General features: G+C 45.9%; 1 protein-coding gene across 10 annotated transcripts in view; it reads right to left on the bottom strand.

The window, feature by feature from the left end:
• DGCR2 (DiGeorge syndrome critical region gene 2) overlaps positions 1-27247 on the bottom strand; it is an 82035-nt gene that overhangs the window by 40900 nt on the left and 13888 nt on the right. For 5 of the 10 annotated variants that reach the window (XR_006690100.3, XR_012419018.1, XM_045364030.3 and 2 more), the window contains exons 2-3: positions 10222-10269; positions 6814-6936 (exon numbers count right to left, since the gene is read on the bottom strand). Coding sequence is in view for 6 of the 10 variants with exons in the window: in XM_045364030.3 (XP_045219965.2) it covers positions 6814-6936; positions 10222-10269 (171 nt within the window). In the remaining 4 variants the exon portion in view is untranslated. The remainder of the gene's footprint in view (positions 1-6813; positions 6937-10221; positions 10270-27247) is intronic. The other 5 variants (XR_012419019.1, XR_012419020.1, XM_005568001.5 and 2 more) reach the window with 1 other exon arrangement.

Below are 27247 nucleotides of genomic sequence, written 5' to 3'. Positions count from 1 at the left end.
TTTGCTTCTCTACATTGTGCCATATGCCGTTTTTAGCAACTTGCTTTTAGATGATGTTCTGTTTTCAAGATTCATCCATGTTGCTGCATAAACCTAACACCTACTTACTGTTGCTGGTGTATAACATTCCATCATGTGAGCACAGACATGAGGGTTATTTCCAAGACCTGTATCAACGGCAAAAATTAAGATATCTGGCAAAACCAAGTGTTGGAGAGGATGTGGATAGCTTGGAATTTTATCTGCTCCTTTACACTCACTCTAGAAAAACTGTACAAACAATTCTGCAAGAATTTTTCCAGAGTTTCCCTAAATAGAAATCCTGAATCACAGAAAATAAGAATGTTCAGCTTTGCAAGATAATGTCTCTATTCTAGAGTGGGTGTAAAGAAGCACATAAAATTTCCACACTATCCACATCCTCTCCAACATCTTAATTTTTGAAAGTCTAAGCATCTGTAAAGTGGTATATCTCACTGCATGTAGTCTTAGAATACTAACAAGGTTAAATGTCTTTTTCCATGTTGAATCACCATCTATGAAATGCTTTATAGGAGTTCTTTATATACACTGAATTAGAATCCTTATCCTTTACAGGCTGTAAGTGTTGCAAATATCTTCTCCCTACTTCGGCTTGTCTTTTCACAGTCTTTACTGGTGTTTTTTGTTTGTTTTGGGTTTTGTTTTGGTTTTTTTTTTTTTAGAGACAGGGTCTCACTCTGATGTCCAGTGGTGTAATCTCGGCTCACTGCAGCCTTGACCTCGGGGACTCAGGTGTTTCTTCCCACCTCAGCCTACTGAGGAGCTGGGACTACAAGTGTGTACCACCACAGCTGGCTAATTTTTTCTTTTTATTTCATAGAGACAGGATTTCACCAAGTTGCCCTGGCTAGTATGGAACTCTTGGGCTCTGGCAATCTGCCCACCTCGGCCTCCCAAAGTGCTGGGATTCCTGGCATAAGCACATGGCCTATTGGTGTCTTGCAATAAACAAGAGACCTTAATTTTAATCTAGCAAATTCGGTCATTTTTATTTTAAAGTGAACATTTTCTGCGATTAGGAAAAACATGGCCAGAGGCTGGGTATGGTGGCTCACGCACCTGTAATCCCAACACTGTGGGAAGCCAAGGCAGGCAGATCACCTGAGATCAGGGGTTCGAGCCCAGTCCGGCCAACATGGCAAAACCCTGTTTCTACTAAAAATACAAAAATTAGACGAGCGTGGTGGCATGCCTGTAATCCCAGTTACTCGGGAGGCTGAGGCAGGAGAATCACTTGAACCCAGGGGGCGGAGGATGCAGTGAGCTGAGATGGCACTACTACACTCTAGCCTGGGCAACAGAGCGAAATTCCATCTCCAGAAAATAAAAAAAAGAAAGAAAGAAAAAAGAAAAGAAAAAGGTGGCTGGGTGCAGTGGCTCATGCCCCTGTAATCCGAGCACTTTGGGAGGCTGAAGGAGGCAGACTGCTTAAACTCATGAGTTAGAGCCCAGCCTGAGCAACATGGCGAAACCCTGATTCTACGAAAAATGCAAAAATTAGCCAGGCATAGTGGTGCAGGCTTGTAGTCCTAGCTACTCGAGAGACTGAGGTAGGAGGATGGCTTGAGCCCAGGAGGCAGAGGTTGCAGTGATCCAAGAACGTGTCACTGCACTCCAGCCTGGGTGACAGAGCCAGACCTTGTCTCAAAAAAAAAAAAAAAGAAAGAAAAGAAAAAGGCATACTTCCCTATCAAGGTCTTAAAGATAGTCTCCTATAATTTACCCAAAACTGAATTTCCCGTATGTTGTGAGTTAGGGATCCAACTGCATCCTTCTCCGAATGTCACAGCACTATGTTTGAAGGGTCTGTCCTTTGCACAGCGATAGGAATTCCACCTCTGGAATTCAAACTTCTTAGGTCTGTTTCTGACAGCTTCTGTCTCACTGGCCAATTTGGATTTCCCTGAGCCAATTCTGAAGTAAGTCTTGATACGGGCAAGGCAAGTGCTCCCTCCTTATTCTTCTTCACAATGACCTCTCAATACTAGGACTTAATTCTCCTCAACATTTTAGAATCAACTTATCACATTTCACATAAAACTCAAGGAGGTTTTGGCCGGGCGCGGTGGCTCAAGCCTGTAATCCCAGCACTTTGGGAGGCCGAGATGGGTGGATCACGAGGTCAGGAGATCAAGACCATCCTGGCGAACACAGTGAAACCCCGTCTCTACTAAAAAATACAAAAAACTAGCCGGGTGAGATGGCGGGCGCCTGTAGTCCCAGCTACTCGGGAGGCTGAGGCAGGAGAATGGCGTAAACCCCGGAGGCGGAGCTTGCAGTGAGCTGAGATCCGGCCACTGCACTCCAGCCCGGGCGACAGAGCGAGACTCCGTCTCAAAAAAACAAACAAACAAACAAACAAAAAAACTCAAGGAGGTTTAAAGAGGCACTGAATCCACAGAACAATATGAGTTTTGAAAATATTCAGTCTTCCTAGGCAAGAACATTCTGCCTCTATTTATTTATTTATTTATTTTTTGAGACGGAGTCTCGCTGAGCCGCCCAGGCGGAAGTGCAGTGGTGCGATCTCGGCTCACTGCAAGCTCCACCTCCCGGGTTCACACCATTCTCCTGCCTCAGCCTCCCAAGTACCTGGGACTACAGGCGCCTGCCGCCACGCCAGGCTAATTTTTTGTATTTTTAGTAGAGACGGGGTTTCACCGTGTTAGCCAGGATGGTCTCAATCTCCTGACCTCGTGATCCATCCGCTTTGGCCTCCCAAAGTTCTGGGATTATTTGTCTTCTTTAATGTCTCTTAATAAAATTGCAAATTTTTCTCCCTCAAAAATTTTACACATCTTTTGTTAATCGTTTATATCAAAGACGGTTCTATTGGGAAAACAGAAACCATGCTAAGGCATTTCAAACTCAAAGGGTTTAATATAGAAAATAGGTGCTTTCAAAACAACTGGCAAGGCTATATAGTGTGAGCAAAAGTAAAGTGGGCTAACTCTTCCATCTAATTCCTACAGTCATCGTCAAGAGTCAGGCAGCTACCACTGCCATCTATAGGTTAAGAAACTGCAAAAATCTGCTGCCAATAATGCAGCTGCTCTGCAGCCCTGAGACAGCTGGCCAGTGGGGGAAGGCAGAAGCCACTGCAAAAAGTCACCACAAAATCTAAGCCCTCAGGCACATCCCCCCACATACACTATGGCCTGAGGAAGAAAGGTTCCACCTCCTTTCCACTTGCCACATTTCCCAAGACACATGTGATAGAGCAAATGACACACAGAAGCCTGCTGCCAGAGGGTTCTGAGTGCTACTGCTCCAGTATTCCAGCCTCTGAAACCCAGGGACAAGCCCAGAAGGGAGCAGGAAGGTACTGAATGCCCAGGTTGTACCTAACATGCCATTTCCCTCTTTTCAAAAACATGCAGAAATTACTGATCTACTGTTACATCTCTCCCCTTTTTTCATCCCCTTTGGTTTTACATTTTTTATATTCCTTTTTAGTAGGCTTTTAGCAGGGCAATGAAGTAACCTCACATGGTAACTCCAGAAGTCCTGAAGTCTGCGCTCAAAAGCAACCTGACTGAGCATGGCCAGGGCTTCCCAAAGGGTTACTAAAACTCTCCTCATACAAAGGAAGGTCACAGCTTTTGAGCAAATGTGGTTATTAGCTAACTCTCTACTCCCCCCACCAACACAGAGTTTCCTTTTTTTGCAGGGGGAGAGGGTTGGGGGAAGGGAGAGTGTCAATGGAGACCTGACTCTATATCCATGATTTTTTAAAAATTTCTTTTAAAATAAACTAGAAAAAAAATCACAAGATGTTAGCAGTTATTAATTCAGGGAAGAAAATATGTATTACATTTTCTTTGTACATTTTAATGACTTAATTTGCTCAGAATCTCAACTTTAAGAACAATTAGAAATCAATCTGCTTGGCCGGGCACAGTGACTCATGCCTGTAATCCCAGCACTTTGGGAAGCCAAGGCGGGTGGATCATGAGGTCAGGAGATCGAGACCATCCTGGCTAGCACGGCGAAACCCCATCTCTACTAAAAATACAAAAAAAAAAAGCCAGGTGTGATAGCAGGTGCCTGTAATCCCAGCTACTCGGGAGGCTGAGGCAGGAGAATGGCATGAACCCGGGAGGCGGAGCTTGTAGTAAGCCAAGATCGCAACACTGTACTCCAGCCTAGGCGACAGAGCGAGACTCCGTCTCAAAAAAAAAAAAATAAATAAATCTGCTCACCCTCCAGACTGTGACACAGCACTATACAAGGACAATCATAGGACCATGAGTCAAGGGGAAGCAGAGTGAGCCTTGCCAGGGCAGTGGCCTCCTCAGCCCACCTGGAACACTCCTAGGCCCTACCGGGTCTCAACGGGCTTGCACACACGGGTCCTCATTGTCATGCCTTCACTGCTCAGTCCTGGTGCAGGCCACCACTCATAACTCTCGGCTTCTATGAGAGATTTTATTTTTCTGTCTAGGGAAAACATATAGCAACCAATGTAACTTCAAGCCAATACTCAAGTGCAAAGCTGATGCCTCCTCCATGCCAGGCCATGTGGTCAAAAAGGGAAATCAAACCTTGCCTTCAACAAGTCTTCAGAGCGTGGAAAAATGAACAAGGCGGCAACTATGAGAGTGGATACTATTATGTTCAGTGTGCGTACCAGGACAGTTATTACAAACAACCACAAAAGCAAAGCCAAATGGCACTTGGAGAACAGCAAATAAGCTCTGCTTCCATTTGAAAGTGAATCAAGAATCATCTGGTTCTCTCTTCAGGAATTCTCCAAGAGGCTGGATATAAGGTCTCACTCTATGAGTCAGACAAGGGGAGGCTCCCACTCATAACCACATGGTCGTCCCCAGGCTGACCAACCAGGGAACCCAGCAACCAAAGGAGCCCAAGCACTGGGAAGCCGACTGGGAATCCACTTTCTCTGGGTTTTGACCCTAAAGACCCACCAGAGAGGCTCCCAGTCAAAGGGCTGTCCCAGAGGCTCCTGACAGGGCCAACACCATCCAAACCCCCAATTGGAAAGGCAAACACCTCCACTGGAGACATGCATAATCTGATGAAGGGATGATCAGGAGAGGCCCCCTCTAAACAGCATTCTTTTCTTTTCTTTTTTTTTTTTTGAGACGGAGTCTTTGCTCTGTCACCCAGGCTGGAGTGCAGTGGCACCATCTCGGCCTACTGCAAGCTCCGCCTCCTGGGCTCACGCCATTCTCCTGCCTCAGCCTCCCGAGTAGCTGGGACTACAGGCGCCCGCTACCACACCTGGCTGATTTTTTGTATTTTTAGTAGTGACGGGGTTTCACCATGTTAGCCAGGATGGTCTCGATCTCCTGACCTCGTGATCCGCCCGCCTCGGCCTCCCAAAGTGCTGGGATTACAGGCTTGAGCCACCGCGCCCGGCCTTTTTTTTTTTTTAAACAGAATCTCACTCTGTCGCCCAGGCTGGAGTGCACTGGCATGATCTCAGCTCACTGCAACCTCCACCTCCCAGGTTCAAGTGATTCTCCTTCAAGTTCAAATGTCACCTAATGCCCTACCTAATACCCTGGTTGGAATGAATTAGTTTTCCTTCAGTACTAAGCCTACAGGAATTATGGCACACCGTTCATGTCCTAGGCCAAGTCCCACTAAGGAAGGAGAAAGGTCTCTGCCCTCTGGGATCTCATAGTCTGGATGGAAAAATCAAGCCTGGGCACCAGGCATGGTGAGAATTACCAATGGTTCTGATGCTGTAAGAGAGGGACGAGTGGGGGACTGGAAGAAGCCAATCTATAAAAGGAGGGACCACAGACATTCTCCCACTGTGGTAGCATCTGAGCTACAGCCTGAAGGACAGCAGGGCTTGTCTATGCAGAAACAGAACAAGGGAATTCCAGGAAAACATAAAGGAAGCACGCATCTAGCAGATTATTAATGGGGGTGGGTACAGGAAACAACAGCCCAGCTGAGCCACTGAAGGGGAAGTAGTGATAAATCAGGCTGGCAAAGCAGTTTGTGAAGGAGTTTGCATGCCTGACCAAAGCATTTAGGCCTGTGATTCTCAAGCTGGTGTAAGACACACTCTCCCCTTAGTGGCTTTATCAGCACCACCTACTCTTAAAAACAAATTCGTGGATACATGTATATGTATGTCTCACACATTCACACACACATGCATAAGTACTCACTACACCTCCCACCCAACACAAGTTGAGAACAACGGATCCAGTGAACATTGTTACTCATGGGGTACCCTGTATTCCTTGAGGGTGCTGGGGCTAAAGAACCTGGTTCTCTGATTTAGCCTTTTTGTGGCCTTTACATACATCTTTAGGAGGCTACATATGGCCAGGAGAGAACCCACAAGTGCAAAGTTCCAGGTGAATAAGTGAGCAGGAGGGGAGGGCGTGCCAAGGTCAGTCTAAAAGAGCACACTCGGGATCAAGAGGCAGCCACATCCAGAGCCAGGATGGGGATAAGGTCAGAGGCAGCCAGGGTGCCACCCCTCAGGAGGGGTTCACACTCAAGACCATGCAAGTCCAGGGAGTGCAGCGCCTCCTTAAGTGTGGCCTCCTGGGCATCTCACAGGCCTCCCCACAGTCCTGCCATCTTGTAAGTTCTGGGATCTGCCTAGGTTGGGCACCTATTTTTTAAAAAGATAGAAAGAGAGAGAGAGAGGAAGGGGTCGGCTCAAACTAACTTTCCAATATGTTAAGACAGCACACACCTCCACCCCTCACAAGAGGCACAGTCACCCAGCTACAACAAAGAGACAAGGTGGTGTGTACCCGGCCTACGCAACATACTCACCTGGACAGTTGGCTTCGTCACTCTCATCCTCGCAAGTTGCCCAGCCGTCACACTGCCAGGGAAGGGGGATACACTGGATGGTGCCGCTGCGACAGGCAAACTGCCCAGGGTTGCACCGCAGCTCTGTGGAACCAAAGGGTGAGAGGCCATTGAGGAAGTGGCAGTAGGTCAGCAAACCACAGCCCACGGGCCAGATCAATCTCTTCCCATTTGTTTATTTTATGAATGTATTTATTTATTTATTTTTGAGACACAGTCTCACTCTGTCACCCAGGCTGGCGTGCCAGTGGTGCGATCTCAGCTCACTGCAACCTTCACCTTCCGGATTCAAGCAATTCTCGTCCCTCAGCCTCCTGAGTAGCTGGAACTACAAGCATGTGCCACCATGCCTAGCTAATTTTTATATTTTTAGTAGAGACAGGGTTTTGCAATGTTGGCCAGGCTGGTCTTGAACTCCTGCCCTCAAGTGATCTGCCTGCTTCGGCCTCCCAAAGTGCCAGGATTACAGGCACGTACCACTGTGCCCGGCCCCCGTCTGTTTTTAAAATCAAGTTTTATCAGAACACAGCCACAAATATGTATTGTCTATGGCTGCTTTCAAGCTACAGCAGCAGAGCTGAGTGGCTGCAGGAGAGACTATATGGCCTGCAAAGCTGAAAACATTGAATGCCTGGCCCTTTACGAACCTATTACCTAGAGATAAAAACTGTAACACTTAAGATGAAAAATACACTGCAGAACATTAACAGGTTAGATTTTGTAGTAGCAAAGATTAGTGACGTGAAGACATAACAATCAAAACATTCTGAACTAAGGCCGGGCGCGGTGGCTCAAGCCTGTAATCCCAGCACTTTGGGACGCCGAGGTGGGCAGATCACGAGGTCACGAGATCAAGACCATCCTGGCGAACACGGTGAAACCCCGTCTCTACTAAAAATACAAAAAAATTAGCCGGGTGTGGTGGCGGGCGCCTGTAGTCCCAGCTTCTAGGGAGGCTGAGGCAGGAGAATGGCTTGAACCCGGGAGGCGGTGGAACTTGCAGTGAGCCAGGATCGCGCCACTGCACTCCAGCCTGGGCGACAGAGCGAGACTCTGTCTCAAAAAAAAAAAAAAAGAAACATTCTGAACTAAAACACAGAATGAAAAAATACCAGAAAAAAAAGTGCAAATCATCAGTAAGCTGTGGAACAACCTCATACACCGTAATACATGGGGGAACACACAAAACATCTGAAGAAACAATGGGGAAAGTTTCCCGGATGGATGAAAACTATAAACCCACAAATCCAAGTAGCTCAATGAACTGCAAGCATCAGAAATACAAAGAATACAACTCCAAGTCACATTGGAATTGAATTGCTTAAAATCAGTGATAAAATCTTTTTTTTTTTTTTTTTTTTTTTTGAGACGGAGTCTCACTTTGTCGCCCAGGCTGGAGTGCAGTGGCGCGATCTCGGCTCACTGCAAGCTCCGCCTCCCGGGTTCACGCCATTCTCCTGCCTCAGCCTCCCAGTAGCTGGGACTACAGGCGCCCACCACCAGGCCCGGCTAATTTTTTGTATTTTTAGTAGAGACGGGGTTTCACCGTGTTAGCCAGGATGGTCTCGATCTCCTGACCTCGTGATCCACCCTCCTCGGCCTCCCAAAGTGCTGGGATTACAGGCGTGAGCCACCGCGCCCGGCCAAATCAGTGATAAAATCTTAAAAGCAGGCAGAAAAAGAAGACATGCACAGAAACACAAAGATCAAGATGACAGCAGATTTCTTATTAGAAACAACACAGCCTAGAAGACAGTAAGGTGACATGTTAAAGTTCTGAAAGAAAAACCTGTTGGCCTACAATCATTTAAAGCAAAAACACAGATACTACATTGTGGGGTTTATAACATACACAGAAGAAAAATGTTGACAATAATAGCACCAAAGCTGGGAAGAGAGAAACAGAAGCACACTGTTTTAAGGCTCTCATACTACAGGTAAAGTGGTCCATCACTTGAAGGTACTCTGTGATAAGTTAATGATGAACTCCAATAAAATAACGCAAGAGTTGTAGCAAGCAAGCCAACATAGAAGAGAACAAAAAATAATCCAAAAGAAGAAAAAAAAAAGGAGACAAACAGATGGTACAAATGAAAACAAATGGTAATATGGTAGATTTTAATTAAACTTGCCTAATCAATAAGCATACGGAATGATCTAAACACTCCAACTGAAAGGCAGAATGTGTACATAGGGAAAAAAGCAAGAAACAACTACATATTACCTAAAAGAAACTCACTTTATATAGGCATATATAAGAGAAAATAAAACAATAAAAAATGATACACCATAACACTAATCAAAGGATAGCTGGAAGGGCGGGTACAGTGGCTCACTCCTGTAATCCCCATAATCCCCGCATTTTGGGAGGCTGATGCAGAGAGATCACTTGAGCCTAGGAGTTCGAGACCAGCCTGAGCAACATGGCGAAACGCCATCTCTCCAAAAATACAAAAAATTAGCTGGGTATTGGGACAAACACCTGTAGCCCCAGCTACTCGAGAGGCTGAGGTGGGAGGATCACCTGAACCGGGAGAGTTGAGGCTGCAGTGAGCTATAATTGTGCCACTGCACTATAGCCTGGGCAACGGGAATGAGACCCTGTCTCAAAAAAAGGATAGCTGGAGTGTATTAATATCACACAAAGTAGACTTCAGTGCAAATACTACCAGGAATAAAGAAGGTCATTTAATAATGATAAGGAATTGATTCAAAAGGACATAATCCTAAATGTTTATGTATCTATTAAAATTTACAAGGCCAGGCGCAGTGGCTCAAGCCTGTAATCCCAGCACTTTGGGAGGCCGAGACGGGCAGATCACGAGGTCAGGAGATCGAGACCATCCTGGTTAACACGGTGAAACCCCGTCTCTACTAAAAATACAAAAAAAAAACCAGCCGGGCTAGGTGGCGGGCGCCTGTAGTCCCAGCTACTCAGGAGGCTGAGGCAGGAGAATGGCGTGAACCCGGAAGGCGGAGCTTGCAGTGAGCTGAGATCCGGCCACTGTACTCCAGCCTGGGCGGCAGAGAGAGACTCCGTCTCAAAAAAAAAAAAAAATGTACGAAAGAAACTTCAAAATTCATGAAACAAAAACTATTGTAACTGCTAATAGACTAATCCACAATTAAAGTCAGAGATTTTAATAACCCTCTTGATAGAACAAGCAGATAGAAAACCAGCAAGGGCTGGGCATGGTGGCTCATGCCTGTAATCCCAGAATCTTGGGAGGCTGAGGCAGGTGGATCACTTGAGGTCAGGAGTTCGAGACCAGCCTGGCCAACATGGTGAATGGTCAGGAGTTCGAGACCAGCCAGGCCAACATGGTGAATACTAAAATACAAAAATTAGCTGGGTGTGGCGATGCACACCTGTAATCCCAGCAACTTGGGAGGCCGAGGCAGGAGAATCACTTGAACCTGGAAAAAAAAAAAAAAAGAAAAGAAATCACAAAAGAAGAGCAAATGAAACCTAGCAGTAAGAAATAATAAAGATGAGAGTAGATATTACTGAAATTGAAAACAGAAAAATAATGAAGAAAAACAAAAGTTGTTTTTATGAGATCAGTAATATTAATAAACCTCTAGACAGTCTGATCAGCAAAAAAAGTAAAGAATACAAAATACCAGGCCAAGTGTGGTGGCTCATGCCTGTAATCCAAACACTTTGGGAGGTTGAGGTGGGCAAATCATGTGAGGTCAGGAGTTCGAGACCAGCCTGGCCAACATGGCGAAACCCCGTCTACTAAAAATACAAAAATCAGCCAGGTGTGGTGGCGCATGCCTGTGGTCCCAGCTACTCAGGAGGCTAAGGCAGGAGAATCGCTTGAACCTGGGAGGTGGAGGTTACAGTGAGCTAAGATTACACAACTGCACTGCAGCCTGGGCGACAGAACAAGACTTCGTCTCAAAAAAAACTACTATCAGAAGAGAGGTGTCATCACTATGGATTCCAGAGAAATTAAAAAGGCTAACAGAGGAGGGGTGAAGAATAAGGTAATAGTATGAACAACTTTATGTCAATAAATCTGACAATTTGGATGAAATACACAAATTATTTGAAAGATGAAATGCAAAGTTCACTCTAAGATAAATAAACAATCTGAACAGCCCTAAAAGGAATTGAATTTTTAGTTAAAAATCTTCAAAGGAAACTCCAGGCACAAATAGTTTCAATGGAAAATTCCTCCAAATATTTAAGGAAGAATCGATGTCAATTCTATACAAACTCTACCATAAGTTCAGATATTTAAAAATTACCATTAGCAATAGTATCAAAAACAAGAAATACTTAGGTATAAATCTAACAAAAGATGTGAAGTCCCGCACACTGAAAATTTTTCAACATTGCTGAGAAAAAAACATTTTTTAAAGACCTAAACCTTTAGGGAGACATACAGTGTTCATGGACTAGTAGATTCAAAACGATTAATATCAATTCTACGCAAATTGACCTACAGATTCAATTTAACCCCAATCAATATTTCAGCAGGACTTTTTGTAGAAACTGAGTGACTGTAAAATTCATATAGAAAGACAAAAGACTTAGAATACTCCAAACAACTTTGAACTGAAAGAACAAACTTGGAGGCCTCTACAAAGGAACAATAATCAAGACAGTGTGACACAAGCATAAAAACAGACATCAAGATCAAGAGAATAGAACAGAGTGCAGAAACAAACCCACACATATGTGACCAACTAATTTATGACAAAGTGCAAAGGCAGTTCCCTGGAGAAAGAACAGTCCTTTCAACAGAATGGTACTTGGAAAACTAGGAAGAAAAATGAAGAGCAGGAGGAGGAAAGAAAGGAAGAAGGAAGGAGTTCATCTACAAAATGAAGTTAAAAAAAGGAGGAGGAAGAGGAGGAAGAAAGAAGAGGAGGAGGAGGAGGAAGAAAGAGGAACAAAGAACAACTACTTTGATCCATTCCCCGCACCGCATAAAAAATTCAGAATAGCCAGGTGAGGTGGCTCACGCCTGTAATCCCAGCACTTTCGGGTGGGCCTGACGTGGGTGGGTCACCTAAGGTCGGGAGCTCAAGACCAGTCTGACCAACATGGTGAAACCCTGTCTCTACTAAAAATACAAAATTAGCCGGGCGTGGTGGTGCACGTCTGTAATCCCAGCTACTAGGGAGGCTGAGGCAGAAGAATTGCTTGAACCCAGGAGGCGGAGGTTGTGGTAAGCCAAGACAGTGCCATTGCACTCCAGCCTGGGCAACAAGAGTGAAACTCCACCAAAAAAAAAAATCAAAATAGATCATAGGCCTACAGGTGAAGCCTAAAACTATAAAACTCAGAGAAGAAAATACAAGAAGAAAATCTTCGCACCCTTGGTTTAGGCAAATACCTTTAATATATCTACCACAAATACAATCTATAAAAGAAAAAGCTGATAAATTGGACTTCATCAAAATTGAGAACTTTTGTTTTTTTTCCAAGAACTTTTGTTTTTCAAAAGACATGTTAAGATAATGCAAAGACAAACCACACACAGAGAGAAAACATTTGCAAATCACGGATCTGATAAAGGGCTTGCTTGTATCCAGAATATATAAAGCATTCTCAAATTTCAGTAAGAAAACCACCCAATTTTTCAAATGGGCATGGGCCAAGTGCGGTGGCTTATACCTGTAATCCCTGCACTTTAGGAGGCAAAGGTGGGAGCAACACTTGAGCCCAGGAGTTCAAAACCAACATAACAAGACTTCATCTCTACGTTATAAAAAAAAAAAAAAAAAATTAGCTGGGCTTGGTGACACATGCCTGTAATCCCAGCTACTCAGGAGGCTGAGGCAAGAGGATTGCCTAAGCCTAAGTGAGGCAAGAGGATTGCCTAAGCCTAAGAGCTGGAGGCTGTGCTGAAATAGGATTGCAATGCTGCCCTCCAGCTTAGGCAACAGCAAGACACCCCCAACTCCAGAAAAAAATAAATAAAATAGGCAAAATATCTTAACGGTCACTTAACCAAACAAGACGTACAGACGGCTAGCAAGCACATGAAAAGATGCTCAACATCTGTAGTCATTAAGGAAATGCAAATTAAAGCATGAAGAGGTGGGGCACAGCAGCCCACGCCTGTAATCCCAACACTTTGGGGGGCTGAGGTGGGTGGATCACGTGAGGTCAAGAGTTCGAGACCAGCCTGGTCAACAAGATGAAACCCCGTCTCTACTAAAAATACAAAAATTACATGGGTGTGGTGGCAGGCGCCTGTAATCCCAGTTATTCAGGAAGCTGAGGCAGAATTGCTTGAACCCAGGAGATAGAGGTTGCAGTGAGCCAAGATTGCACCACTAGACTCCAGTCTGGGTGACAGAACGAGACTCCGTCTCAAAAAAAAAAAAAAAAAAAAAAAAATGAAGAGAAACCACTTACTAAAATGGTTAAAATGAAAAAGAATGACCATACCAAGTGGTGGCAAGTGTGTGAAGCAACTGGAACTCTCCCAGTGAAAATGTAAAATGGTACAACTTTTTTGCAAAACAAGTTGACAGTTTCTTTAAAAACTGAATATACACCTACCATATAACCTGACCATTCCATTCCTAAGTATTTAACCAAGAGAAATGAAAGCAAATGTCCATACAAAGACTTGTTCATAGTACTTTTATTTGTAATATCCAAAAGCTGGAAACAAACAGTGTCTATCAAGAAGCAAATCGGTAAGTTGTGTACAGCCATACAATGGACTACTACTCAGCAATAAAAAGGAATAAGCTATTAACACATTGTGCGGCATGGATGAATCTCAAAATAATTATGTTGAGTGAAGAAGCCAGCATGTACTCAAAAGAATACCTATTGTATGACAATATTTATATAAAAATCTAAAAAATGCACTTGCAGCTGTCATGACAGAAAGGGACAGGGGTGGGAGGGATTACAAAGGAGCACGAGAAAACATTTGGGGTGACGATATGCTGTGTTCATTACCTTGACTGTGGTGACGGTTTCACAGGTTTATACATACATGAAAACTCAAATTTGGCCGGGCGCAGAGGCTCATGCCTGTAATCCCAGCACTTTGGGAGGCTGAGGCAGGTGGATCACCTGAGGTCAGGAGTTCGAGACCAGCCTGACCAACATGGAAAAACCCCATCTCTACTAAAAATACAAAATTAGCCAGGCATGGTGGTGCATGCCTGCAATCCCAGCTATTTGGGAGGCTGAGGCAGGAGAATCGCTTGAACCTGGGAGGCGGAGGTTGCAGTGAGTCGAAATCATGCCGTTGCTCTCCAGCCTAGGCAACAAGAGCAAAACTCTGTCTCAAAAAACAAAAAACTTGGTCAGGCACAGTGGCTCACGCCTGTAATCCCAACACTTTGGGAGGCCGAGACAGGCAAATCCCAAAGTCAGGAGATCGAGACCATCCTCGCTGACATGGTGAAACCCATCTCTACTAAAAATACAAACAATTAGCTGGGCGTGGTGGTGGGCGCCTTAGTCCCAGCTACTCAGGAGGCTGAGGCAGGAGAATGCCGGCAACCGAGATGGAGCTTGCATTGAGCCGAGATGGAGGTGGAGCTTGCAGTGAGCTGACATCGCGCCACTGCCCTTCAGCCTGGGCGACAAAGCAAGACTCCGTCTCAAAGAAGAAAAAAAAAACACTCAAATTTTACACTTTATGTATAATTTATTATAAGTCAATTATACCTCAATAAGGCTGTTTAAAAAAAATAGTAACTATCATGAAACAGATTTCTGTTTAAATAAACAGGAAACAATCTTGAGGTCAAAAGATACTGACCCCAAGGCTAAAAATCCAGGCACCCTGTGTTCTAGGACTAGATATGCCTGGAACTGAAGAACTAAATTGAATCATGGCCCATCTAACATGCTTGCTCCTCTAGAAAAGACAGCCTTGGCCTACCAGATCTCACCTCCGCCATCCATACAGGAGTTAGGTCCTTTTCGTAATTATAAACCCAGGGCTTGCCCCATGACTGGTACTGAAGAACTATCTGATGAGTGAATCAGCAATTGGCACAAGCTCTTCTGGCCTTTAGGCCAGGTCTGTCTCCCTCAGCCACAACTAACCATTAGATCAAGAATCTGGAACCCTCCATTCTTCCTCAACATATTCTAGGTCTTCAGTTTTATGGTAAAAATTTCTAATTTCTTACTATTTTGCGATAAAAATGGAACATGAATGGAACTGGAGGACATTATGTTAAGTGAAATAAGCCAGGCACAGAAAGACAAACTTCACGTTCTCATTCATGTGTGGGAGCTGAAAAAAAGTTAAACTCATGGAGCTAGAGTGGAATGGTGGTTACCAGAGGCTGGGAAAGGCAGAGGTGAGAAAGAGAGCTTGGTTAATAGGTACAAAAACATAGCTAAAGGAAATAAGGAATAAGGTCTAGTATGACTATAGTTAATAATAGTTTATTCCATACTTCAAAATAAAAAGAGTAGAATCAGAATGTTCCTAACACAAGAAAAGTGATAAATGCTTGAGGTGACAGATACCCCAATGACCATAATTTGATCATTACACATTGTATGACTGTATCAAAATATTATATATACCCCATACATGTAACTACTGTGCCACAAAGTTTAAAACAAAATTTTTTAAAGACTAATGCAGAAGAAAGAAAAAAAAAACCCTCTAATTTCCCAAACTATATTGAGAAAGAGTTCATTAACTGAATAGAAATTTAGCAACAGAACATTCTTTTTTATTTTTTAGAGATGGACTCTCACTATGCTGCCCAGGCCAGAGTACAGTGGTGGCTATTCACAGGCACAATCACGGTGCCTCAAAGTCAAATGACTCTCCCACCTTAGACGACAGGCCTGAGCTACTCCGCCCAGCAGAACATTTTAACAGTGTCCATTCCGTTTAAAAAAAAAAAAAAAAAAAAAAAAAAAAAAAAAAAAAAACTATGGTTTTGTTCAAAGTAAATTCATAGCTCACATCACAGCCCTCCAAATCTACGCCCTAACACATCATACCCTAGGCCTAGAAAAACTTCAATGCACTACCTTAAATTATTTTTGAAATAGTTGAGTAAGAAGTAATAAGTAACAACCCTGTGGGTTTTCTTTCTCCATACCCATATCTCCTCCAAAAGCAAATGTCCTGGTGTCAGCCAAGTCTTCTCTGGCAAACAAGGCCCCTTCCCCTACGCACCACAGCCACCTTGCCTTGGCCGCTTTTAAGTAGTACTTGTCACTCCTGGCTTCCTATATATTGGTATACAGTAAACCTATATATACATATATTGATATGTAAGTGAAGCAGGCAGGTGCAGTGGCTCACGCCTGTAATCCCAGCACTTTGGGAAGCTGAGGCAGGTGGATCATGAGGTCAGGAGTTCAAGACCAGCCAGGCCAAGATGGTGAAACCCCATCTCTACTAAAAACACAAAAATTAGCCAGGTGTGGTGCGGGTGCCTGTAATCCCAGCTACTCTGGAGGCTGAGGCAGAGAACTGCTTGAATCCAGGAGGTGGAGGTTGCAGTAAGCTGAGATTGCACTACTGCACTCTAGCCTGGGCAACAAGTAGTTTCCTGAGGGCACAGGTCATGTCTGCACTATTCACTCCTGTGTTCCCAGAGCATAGCAGACCACACTTAGTGTCCATAACTCAAACACACTCAAAGAATACTTCTTCTCTCCACTCTCTAATCTATGCATGTCTGGGAAAGGCTCCTAAGGCCCAAACAGCCTTCCTCTTTGAGAAGTGCCCATTTGGCCACTTCATGAGTGCCACCTGCCCTGCCCCAGGCTGGGCCAATGAGAAGAGTCTGTAAGGTGATGGGAGTGGGAAAGTCCACGCTAGCCAGACTGAGACAGTCACTTGAAGTTCTGTGCACCCTGAGGCAGAAAGAGGAAAGGGGTAAGACCAGAAGGGCTGAGAAAGGGGACAACACCCTTCACAGTCCCATGACCCCAAGGATGGCTGTGCTTCCTCCCTGGGCTCAGGGAAAAGTTCCTCCTACAGCTACTCCTTACAACCAGACGGCTCTGGCTAAAATAGCCCCCATACCAACTTTCTGTTCTTTTCTTTCTCCAAATACTTTTAAAAAATAGTTATCAAAAGAGGAAAAATAAGCTATCAGCAGAATGACTGTCTTACTACATCCTCAACACAGCTGGGCTCCCCACTGCTGGGTCTTAGTCCATGGTACCCCCTCTCCCCAGGTCTCAAGACACACCAGGAACCCCTCCCTAAACTCCCCTTAGTCTGCCTCCTTGGCCTAGCCCTGTTTTCCCAAGCAGCTCTTCTCTGTTCTTTTCTTCACACCTTGAGTAGGGTCAGCACACTTTTCCCTCAAGGGCCAGATAAGTATTTCCAGCATCGCAGTCACCCTCTCTCGCCACAGCTGCTCAACCCTGCTGCTGTGGAGCTAAAGGAGCCGCAGATAATATGGGAATGCTTGGGCATAGCCATGTCCAATAAAGCATTAGCAAAAAACAAAAAAAAAAAGGGGGGCCAGTTGCAGGTGTAGTTTGCCAAACCCTGTTCTGGAGTATACAGATAAGGACATTTCACATACATGTAAATGTTTTGTTTTTTTGAGACAGGGTCTCACTCTGTCACCCAGGCTGGAGTGCAGTGGCATGATCACAGATCACTGCAGCACAGACATCCTGGGCTCCAGTGATCCTCTTGCCCCAGACTCCCGAGTAGCTGGGACTACAGGCACATACCGCCATACCAAGCTAATTTTTTTTTTTTTTTTTTTAAGTAAAGACAAGGTCTTGCTATGTTGCCCAGGCTGGTCTCGAACTCCTGAGCTCAAGCGACCCTCTCACTTCACACTCTCAAAGTTTTGGGATTACAGGCATGAGCCACTGTGTCTGGCCAAGAGACACATCTTTATTGCTGCCCCATACTCCATATCACCAACACCCCACACATGAAGGCATTCACTAAATGCCTGATAAACTGCACAGCTCAAAATCTTCCCATATTCTGCTAGCAGACAACAAAGTGTCAAAAGTTCTCCAATAGGGAAGGTTTTCTCCCTTCTTGATCCACCTGTCAAGCCAGGTCTATTCTGGAAGCAACTGAAGATGTGGATCACTCATTAACATTGGCACGTACTCTGTGCCAGGCAGTTCTCCAGGTGACAGGGCTGTGGTAATGAACAAAGCAAGTCAACTCCAGGACATGACAGAGCTTGCATCCAGCACAGCATGCCAGATGGTAACTCCGACAGGTCAAACTGGCATTGCTTTAGCTGGACGTCAACACTGCGTTTCCACGGCTATGCATGGTGACTCATGCCTGTTACCCCAACACTTTGGGAGGCCAAGGCAGGTGGATCACTTGAGCCCAGGAGTTCGAGACCAGCGTGGGCAACATGGTGAAATCCCAGCTCTACTAAAAATACAAAACATAAGCCAGGTATGGTGGTGTGCAGGCCTGTAGTCCCAGCTACTCAGGAGGCTGAGGCGGGAGAATCACCTCAGCCTGAGAAGCCAAGACTGCAGTGAGCCATGATAGCTCCACTGCACTCCAGCCTGTCTCAAAAAAACAAAACACCACCACCAACAAATAACTGCCTGTCGTTTCTCAATATCCTCCACAGTCTCTCTGTAAAGCATTAAGTGCAATTTCCGCGACATATAGAGTTGCTTAAAAACAGTCACCCTTGGCCGGGCGTGGTGGCTCACACCTGTAAGCCCAGCACTTTGGGAGGCTGAGGCAGGTGGATCACGAGGTCAGGAGTTCAAGACCAGCCTGGCCAAGATGGTGAAACTTCGACTCTACTAAAAATACAAAAAAATTAGCTGGGCGTGATGGCACACGCCTGTAATCCCAGCTACTCTGGATGCTGAGGCAGAGAATTTCTTAAACCCAGGAGGCGGAGGTTGCAGTGAGCCGAGATTGCACCACTGCACTCCAGCCTGGGTGACAGAGCAAGATTCCATCTTAAAAAAAAAAAAATTCACCCTTGGCTAGGTATAGTGGCTCATGCCTATAATCCCAGCACTTTAGGAGGCCAAGGTAGGAGGATCACTTAAGGTTAGGAGTTAGGAGTTCGAGACCAGCCTGGACAAGGCAAAACCCTGTTCCTACTAAAGTACAAACATTAGCTGGGTGTGGCGGCACACATCTGTAATCCCAGCTACTCAGAAGGCTGAGACACAAGAATCGCTTGAACAGGGGAGGCGAGGTTGCAGTGAGCCAAGATCACGTTACTGCACTCCAGCCTGTGCAACAGAGCAAGACTCTGTATCAAAAAAAAAAAAAAAAAAAAGGTCACCCCTTTCCACTAATGGCTTTATGAGGTCCTGTCCCAGGCCTTCTGGTGATGACTGTCACCTTGCTGTAGCATGGCAGAGGCAGGCCAGCTCCTCTTAGCCAATGGATTGTTGACACTTTATGAAACGATCCATGCCCACAACATGCCAGCTGCAGTACCAAAATAAGAACGGCCCCATCCTGGCTGACATGGTGAAACCCTGTCTCTACTAAAAATACAAAAAAATTAGCCGGGGTGTGGTAGCCTGTGCTTGTAGTCCCAGCTACTCAGGAGGCTGAGGCAGGAGAATCGCTTGAACTCGGTAGGCAGAGGTTGCAGTGAGCCAAGATTGTGCCACTGCACTCCAGCCTGGGCAACAGAGCGAGACTCCGTTTTTAAAAACAAAAACAAAAACCTGCCACATCAGCAGTTCCTAGACTTCTTCATTCTAAGATACCTTAATACACTTAAAATTATTGAAGACCCCAAAGAGCTTTTATTTATGTGGGTTATATCTGTCAATATTTACTGTATCAGAAATTAAAACTGAGAAATTTGGCCAGACACAGTGGCTCACGTCTGCAATCCCAGCACTTTGGGAGGCCAAGGTGGTCAGAACATTTGAGGTCAGGAGTTCAAGACCAGCCTGGCCAACATGATGAAACCCTGTATCTACCAAAAAATATAAAACTCAGCCAGGCGTGGTGGCACGCTCCTGCAGTCCCAGCTACTCCAGAGGCTGAAGTGGGAGAATCACTTGAACCTGGGAGGTGGATGGAGGTTGCAGTGAGCCAAGATTGCGCCACTGTATACTCCAGCCTGGGCGTCTGAGCGAAACCCTGTCTCAAAAAAAACACTTGAGAATTTTTTTAAACACAAGAATCCCAAGCCCCTGCTCAAAGGTTTTAACCTTTTATTAGAATTATCAAATGCTCATGATTCCACTCATAAGCATGTACTCAAGAGAATTAAAAGCAGACTCAAACAGATGCTGGCACACCACTGTTCCCAACAGCATTATTCACACCAGCCAAGAGGCAGAGACAACCCAAGTGGCCAGAACAGATGAGAGGATAAATAAATGCGGTATATCCATACAAAAGAGTATTATTCTGCCATAAAAAAAGCAGGCATGTAGTACCCCATGGGCAACCAAGTAATGGTGTACTGTGTCGCTTCAAAAGTGAATGTGGGGCCCGGCGCGGTGGCTCACACCTGTCATCCCAGCACTTTGGGAGGCTGAGTTGGGCGGATCACCTGAGGTCAAGAGTTCAAGACCACCCTGGCCAACATGGTGAAACTCTGTCTCTACCAAAAATACAAAAATTAGCCAGGTGTAGTGACACATACCTGTAGTCCCAACTACTTGGGAGGCTGAGGCATGAGAATCACTTGAACCAGGGAGGTGGAGGTTGCAGTGAGCCGAGGTTGTGCCACTGCACTCCAGCCTGGGCAACAAGAGCAAAACTCTGTTTTTTAAAAAAAAAAAAAAAACAAAAAGTGAATGTGGGCCAAGCACGGTGGCTCACCACACTTGTCTGTAATCCTAGAACTTTGGGAGGCCGAGGCAAGTGGATTACTTGAGGCCAGGAGCTCAAGGTCAGCCTAGCCAACATAGTGAAACCTCATCTCTACGAGAAATACAAACATTAGCCAGGCATGGTGGCACACACCTGTAATCCCAGCTACTCGGGAGGCTGAGGCACAAGAATTGTTTGAACCTGGGAAGCAGAAGTTGCAGTGAGCCGAGATCGCATCACTACACTCCAGCCTGGGTGAAAGAGTGAGGCAAAAAATAAAACACAAAAGTGAATGTGATCATCCATCAGCCATAAAAAGGAAGAAAATTCTGACACATGCTACAACATGAATGAACCTGGACAACATTATGCTAAGTGAAAGAAGACAGACACAAAAGAGGCAAATAATATATGATTTCACTCATAAGAGGTACCTAGAGTAGTCAATTTCTTTTTTTTTTTTTTTTTTTTGAGACGGAGTCTGGCTCTGTCGCCCAGGCTGGAGTGCAGTGGCCGGATCTCAGCTCACTGCAAGCTCCGCCTCCTGGGTTTACGCCATTCTCCTGCCTCAGTCTCCTGAGTAGCTGGGACTACAGGCGCCCGCCACCTCGCCCGGCTAGTTTTTGGTATTTTTTAGTAGAGACGGGGTTTCACCGTGTTAGCTAGGATGGTCTTGATCTCCTGACCTCGTGATCCGCCCGTCTCAGCCTCCCAAAGTGCTGGGATTACAGGTTTGAGCCACCGCGCCCGGCCGAGTAGTCAATTTTGTAAGGATGGAAAGTAGAATGGCAGTTGCCAGGGACTAGGGGTGAGAAGAATAGGGAGTATTGTCTAATGGGTATAGAGTTTCTGTTTGGAACAACAAAAAAGTTCTGGAAGTGGGTAATGGTGCTCGTTGCATAACATTCTGAATGTTCTTAGCGCCACTGAAATAACTGTATACTTAAAAATGGTTAAAATGGGGCTGGGCATGGTGGCTCATTCCTGTAATCCCAAAACTTTGGGAGGCTAAGACAGAAAGATTGCTTGAAGCCAGGAGTTTGAGACCACTCTGGACAACATAGTGAGACTTCATCTCCACAAAAAAATAGAAAAATCTGCCAGACATAGTGGCATGCACCTATGGTCCTAGCTACTCAGGAGGCTGAGATGGAAGGATCGCTCGAACCCAGGAGGTCAGGGCTGCGGTGAGTTATGATTTGATTGCACCACTGCACTCTAGCCTTGGCAACACAGTAAGACCCTGTCTCTGGAAAAAAAAAAAAAAAAAAAAGATAAAATGGTAAATTTTGTTATATATATTTTACCGCAATTTAAAAAAGAAATGAAATACTGACACATGCTATAACATGGATGAACTACGAAAACATAATGCTAAGAGAAAGAAGCCAGACACAAAGGACAACATATTGCATGATTCCATTAGTACGAAATGTCTAGAATGGGCATATCTATACAGACAGAAATTGCCAAAGGCTGTGGGCAGGGGAACTGGGGAGTTACTGTTTAAAAAGTATCAAGTTACTGTTTGGGATTAAAAAAAAGTTCTGGAAATGGGTAGTGGTGCTGGCTGCACAACATTCTGAATGTTCTTAAAGCCACTGAATTGTGTACTTAAAAAGTGGTAAATTGTATGTGTATCTTACCACAATAAAATTTTTTTTTTTTTTAAAACAGAGGCCAGGTGTGGTGGCTCATGCCTATAATCCCCGCACTTTGAGAAGCCAAGTAGGAGGATCACCTGAGTCCAAGATTTCAAGACCAGCGTGGGCAACATAGCCAGACCCTGACTCTACAAATAAAATAAAATAAAATAAAAATTAGCCAGTTGTGGTGGTGTCTGTCTGTAGTAATACCTACTCAGGAGGCTGAGGCGAGAGGATCTCTTGAACCCAGGAGTTCAAGGTTACAGTGAGCTGCGACCTGGCCACTGCAGTCACGCCTGGGCACCAGAGTGAGGCACCGTTCTTAAAAAAGAGAGAGCGAGCGAGCAAGAAAGAGAATCCCAAGCATACATCCCATTAGCTGTCAGAGCAATGATGTCATCACACATCAAACAGTCTCTGGAAATGCTACTTTATGCTTGTGAGAATGAGAGAAAGAGGCAAATGACACCTTGGTATTATTATGAAAACAGTTTTGACCTCACGGAGCCCCTAAAAGGGTCAGGGAACCCCCCCAGAGACCCCTGGGCACACTTAGAGAGCTACTGCTTTGGGTTATGCAAAGCTTGGGAATTAGTGGATTCATGCCCTGCAGAAACCCACGTGTCTCTGCAATACAGATTCTTTCTCTAGATTCAATTTCTTCTTTGTCAGCAAGTCTTAGCCTTGTTTTAAATTATGTAAACTGAGCTGTCTCAAATTACTGTGTGAAATTTAGTATGCTGCATAAATTGTTTAAAATTGATTTCTCCTCAACATGTGCCCACAAAGAACAAGAGGGAGACAGAGTACCAGCAGAAGTACACATGTCCACAGCTACATCACTAAGAAAATCAAAACACTTCCAGCAAAGAAATGCAAGAGAAATTCCAGCCCATCTTGCACTACTCACAGCCCACTAGGATAGGTCTCCACCAGAGCAGTCTGAGACCCATCAGACACAGGCTCCCACACCTGGGGCAGGGGACAACCATGCCCTGCTGGAGTGCCCAGAAGGTTCCAGCATCCCTGGCAGGCCTGCTCACACCTGGGCAGGAAAGCCTCACTGCACATTCTGCCTTGGAAAGAGCTGGCAGCTGCTTCCCAGTGGGGCTTTCCCACAGGTCATTTCACCCTCCATACGAGTTGCTACTAGGAAAGGAAGATTTGTCCAGCACCGCACTTCAAAGCAGCAGCAGCAGCAGAGGGGAGAGGGTTTGAAAGTCAAGGGCTGGCTGGGCTATTGTAAAAGGTGACCATGCAGCTCTAGGAGACCAGAGCTGTGGATGCTGGGTTCCGCCCTGGGCCAGCCATCTCTTCTCCAGATGCCCTCAAGAAGGGACAGAGGGCCGGGCGCGGTGGCTCACGCCTGTAATCCCAGCACTTTGGCGGGCTAAGGCGGGTGAATCACCGGAGGTCAGGAGTTCAAGACCAGCCTGGACAGTATGGGAAACCCCATCTCTACTAAAAATACAAAAATTAGACAGGCGTGGTGGTGCACACCTGTAGTCTCAACTACTTGGGAGGCTGAGGTGGGAAAAATTGCTTGAACCTAGAAGGCAGAGGTTGCAGTGAGCCAAGATTGTGCCACCGCACACCAGTCTGGGTGACAGAGAGAGATTCCATCTCAAAAAAATAAAAAAATAGAAAGAGGACAGAGAGCACTGTTGATAGCAAAATAACTAAAAGACAAAACAGAGGGCATATTGCTCAGTGACCTTCTAAATGGAGCGGTCACCTCTGTCCTGAGACAAGAGAGTGAATAATAAGGGCCTTGAATGGGGACTCAGAGATGGCCAACATCTGAGCCACCAGGGGCCATAGGGCAAGCCTCCGGCAAGCATCCATCCTGAACAAGTGCTGCCCACGGGGGAAGGGAGCGACGTGTGCTCTGGAAGACACACTGTACTCCAGGGCCCCTAAGGGACTTTGGGACCAGATAGCTTCACGGGATGTGCTGTAACTCCAGAAAGCGACACAGCTGGCGATGGAGGAGCAGATCATCAGAATACCAATCTGCATCAACACAGAGAGCAGACCTGGGAGGGCAGAGCTAGGAAGTGAGGAAAGGCAGGACCTGGCATTCCAAACAGTGCACAGACCATTCCAGAACCAACTGTGATCATATCACAAACTCCCTGCCTTCTCTACAGTGCTTAAATGCCATCTGCCCTTTTACGGGGTCCAAGGGCCACCTCTAGCCTTCCCTCAAAGCCCCACACCCAGGTTCTTGGGGGTCCTGGCTCATCAGTCCCTGCAGCTCTCCCCTGCAGCCCATCTAGCTCCTTCCCTGTCACTGCCACTGCCCCATAGCACCAGCAGGCCAGCAGCAACCTCCCCGCCTCTGTGGCTTCCTGGAACCACGCAGGGAGATTGGCTTGGAAAGAGGCCCCACAGATCTGTCGCAAGACAAACAGCAGGCTTCAGCTCCTGGCCCGTGCAATCCCACTCAGCCTTGCCAGGCTGCTTCCTCCATCTGTAAAGCATGGAGGTGATCATCCTGCCCTGCCTATCCCTCCTGACTTCCACGGAGGTCATGAGGCCAAAGGAGAAAATCACTCCAACAATGCTCAGCTGCTGAACTTTCACATACGCCACCCCTAGGAACAATCCTGGGAGGTCCTCTGAAATGCTCTGAGAGGGACCCATAGGGGCAAAGAGAGGACGGGAGGCAGGAACCATGGCCGGGGGCTCTGTGCAGTTTGACCTGCCACTGCGTCGCAGCAGCGAGGTGCAGTGAAGACTGCTGCTACCTGGAGGCCTGGGTATCCTCTGCACTGGCAGCCACCAAGCTGTAGCACAAAGAATGCCAGCATCTGAACTTCAAGCCACAAGGAGCTCAGGGACCAGCCGGCTCCTCATCCACGAGGGCCCAGAGTTCAAAGGGGAGCAAGACATGCATGGCTCGTGGAAAATGATAGGATTGGAAGTTTCATTAGCAAAATGTGAAGGAGGGCCTGAAGCTGTTCTATGTATTGAAACTCCCATCTAGTCCAGTCAGCTCGCTTCTCAGAGGGGCTGACCCACCTGCTCAGTGTCCCACATCAAGTTGGCAGCAGCAGAATGGGCATCAGAGGCCAGGTTGTGGGCTCTTTCACCCAAATCCCCATCCCTGAAGCCAGCAGAGCCCCTGGCTGGGGCTCTGCGTTCTGACTCCTCAGAGGACCAGGTCCAAACTTTCCAGTTCTGAGCCATTTCCTTCACTGAGACAGTAGCCAGTGGAGCCTCTGGGGGCTTGCTACACAAAGCCCAGGGATACCAGAGCCCCACCACCAGTTTGGCACAAAGCCAAGGATGTATCAACATGTTGTACTTTTTTTCCCTACCAGTGGCCAGTTACTAGAATGAAATATTTTAAATCTGCAAACACTCTTGCTGTAGTTTTGAAATATGCCCACAACTTCTTTGATATGGCTCCCTAAATGGCAGTAGCTCCCCAAACACATAACCACCAAACCCATTTCCATACAGCCCCTGGGCCAAGTGGAATCTCTAAGTGAAGGCTCCACCCTCAGTCACTCCTTCTCTGGACCTTGGAGCTCCTGACTCCCCATCACCATCACTGGAGGCAGGTGGTCAGCTCTCCTGTGACAGTGGAGAGGGAGTAGGGTTGCCAAGCGCTAGCGGAGTGCCAGCCACTTTCTCCCACAGCCCGAGGGGTCACAACACTGACACTGGGGAACACCACACAAGAACAAAGGGACAAGGCCTATGCTTCAGCATTTACTTCTCATAAATAACAAGCATTTTCTACCTCCAGGAGATGAAGGGACCATCACCTGCTACCATCTATCTGTAGATGCCGTCCAACCAAAACACTGGCTCAGCTGCTCTGCCCTGTGGCTTCTCCTCAGGCAGATGTTTGGGGAAGAAGGCCCTGTTTAAAATAAGTTATCCTTGAAAAGAAGGGAAGGTCCTAAGAAAAAGGAAGTGATCATATAAGATGAAAGAGGAGAAAGGCAAGTCTGCCAAGCATATCTATTCCATGAGTGCCACTTTCAAGAAAAGAACAGCAACCTGCAATCAGTCTTTATTTCATGGGGGTTCGGGCAGGAGAGGCTACATACTTGGAAGTAAGACCAGGGCAGGAAGGTGGGACAGAACTGGAGTGAGAGTTATCTCGCATCTGATGTAAGCATCAGCCAGCAGTTTCATCCAACATTCACACCACATTTTGATCATAGCTACAGGATAGCACAGCCAATTTCTCTAAGAGAAAGAACAGCTGTAGCCAAATCAGATTCCTGAATGCTCATTTTGCATGTGCCAGGCAGTATATCAAGTGCTTAGAATACATTATTATGAATCCTTAAGACAACTCATTTGCTCCTTCCATGAACACTGCCGTGTACCTCCTAGGGGCCAGGTGCTGTGCAGGACACAAGTGAGAAGAGCAAGATGAGAAACAAAAGGTGCCTCCGCCCCACGAAGCTCATATTCTACTAGGGGAGGAGAAGATCTTTGTAACCTTGGGGTAGGCAAAGATTTATTAGACAAACACAGAAAGCATGACCATAACAAGAAAAATTGATAAATCAGACTTCTTCAAAATTAAAAAAGTCTTTGATCAAAAGCTTAGTAAAGATACACAGACCACACTGAGCACAGTAGCTCACACTTGTAATCCAACACTTTGGAAAGCTGAGACAGGAGGATCACTTGAGCCCAGGAGGTGGAGACCAGCTTGGGCAACATAGGGATCCAGTCTCTACAAAAATTAAAATTAAAAATATTAGCCACATATGATGATGCACACCTGTGGTCCCAGCTACTCAGTGAGGGTGAGGTGGGAGAATCACTTCAGCCAGGGAGGTCAAGGCTGCAGTGAGCTGTGATCCCACCACCGCACTCCAGCCTGGGCAACAGAGACTTTATCTGGAAAAAAAAAAAAAAAAAAAAAGATGCACAGACCAACAGAACAGAACAGAATACAGATATCAGAAACAGACCCACACAAATGTAGTCAATGGATTTTGACAAAGGTACAAAGACAATTCAATGGAGAAAGTATAACCTTTCAACAAATGG

This window comes from Macaca fascicularis, chromosome 10, assembly GCF_037993035.2.
Source record: "Macaca fascicularis isolate 582-1 chromosome 10, T2T-MFA8v1.1".
NCBI classification, from domain to species: domain Eukaryota; kingdom Metazoa; phylum Chordata; class Mammalia; order Primates; family Cercopithecidae; genus Macaca; species Macaca fascicularis.
The sequence above is the reverse complement of the archived record's forward strand: the minus strand, read 5'-3'. Positions and strand labels throughout refer to the sequence as shown.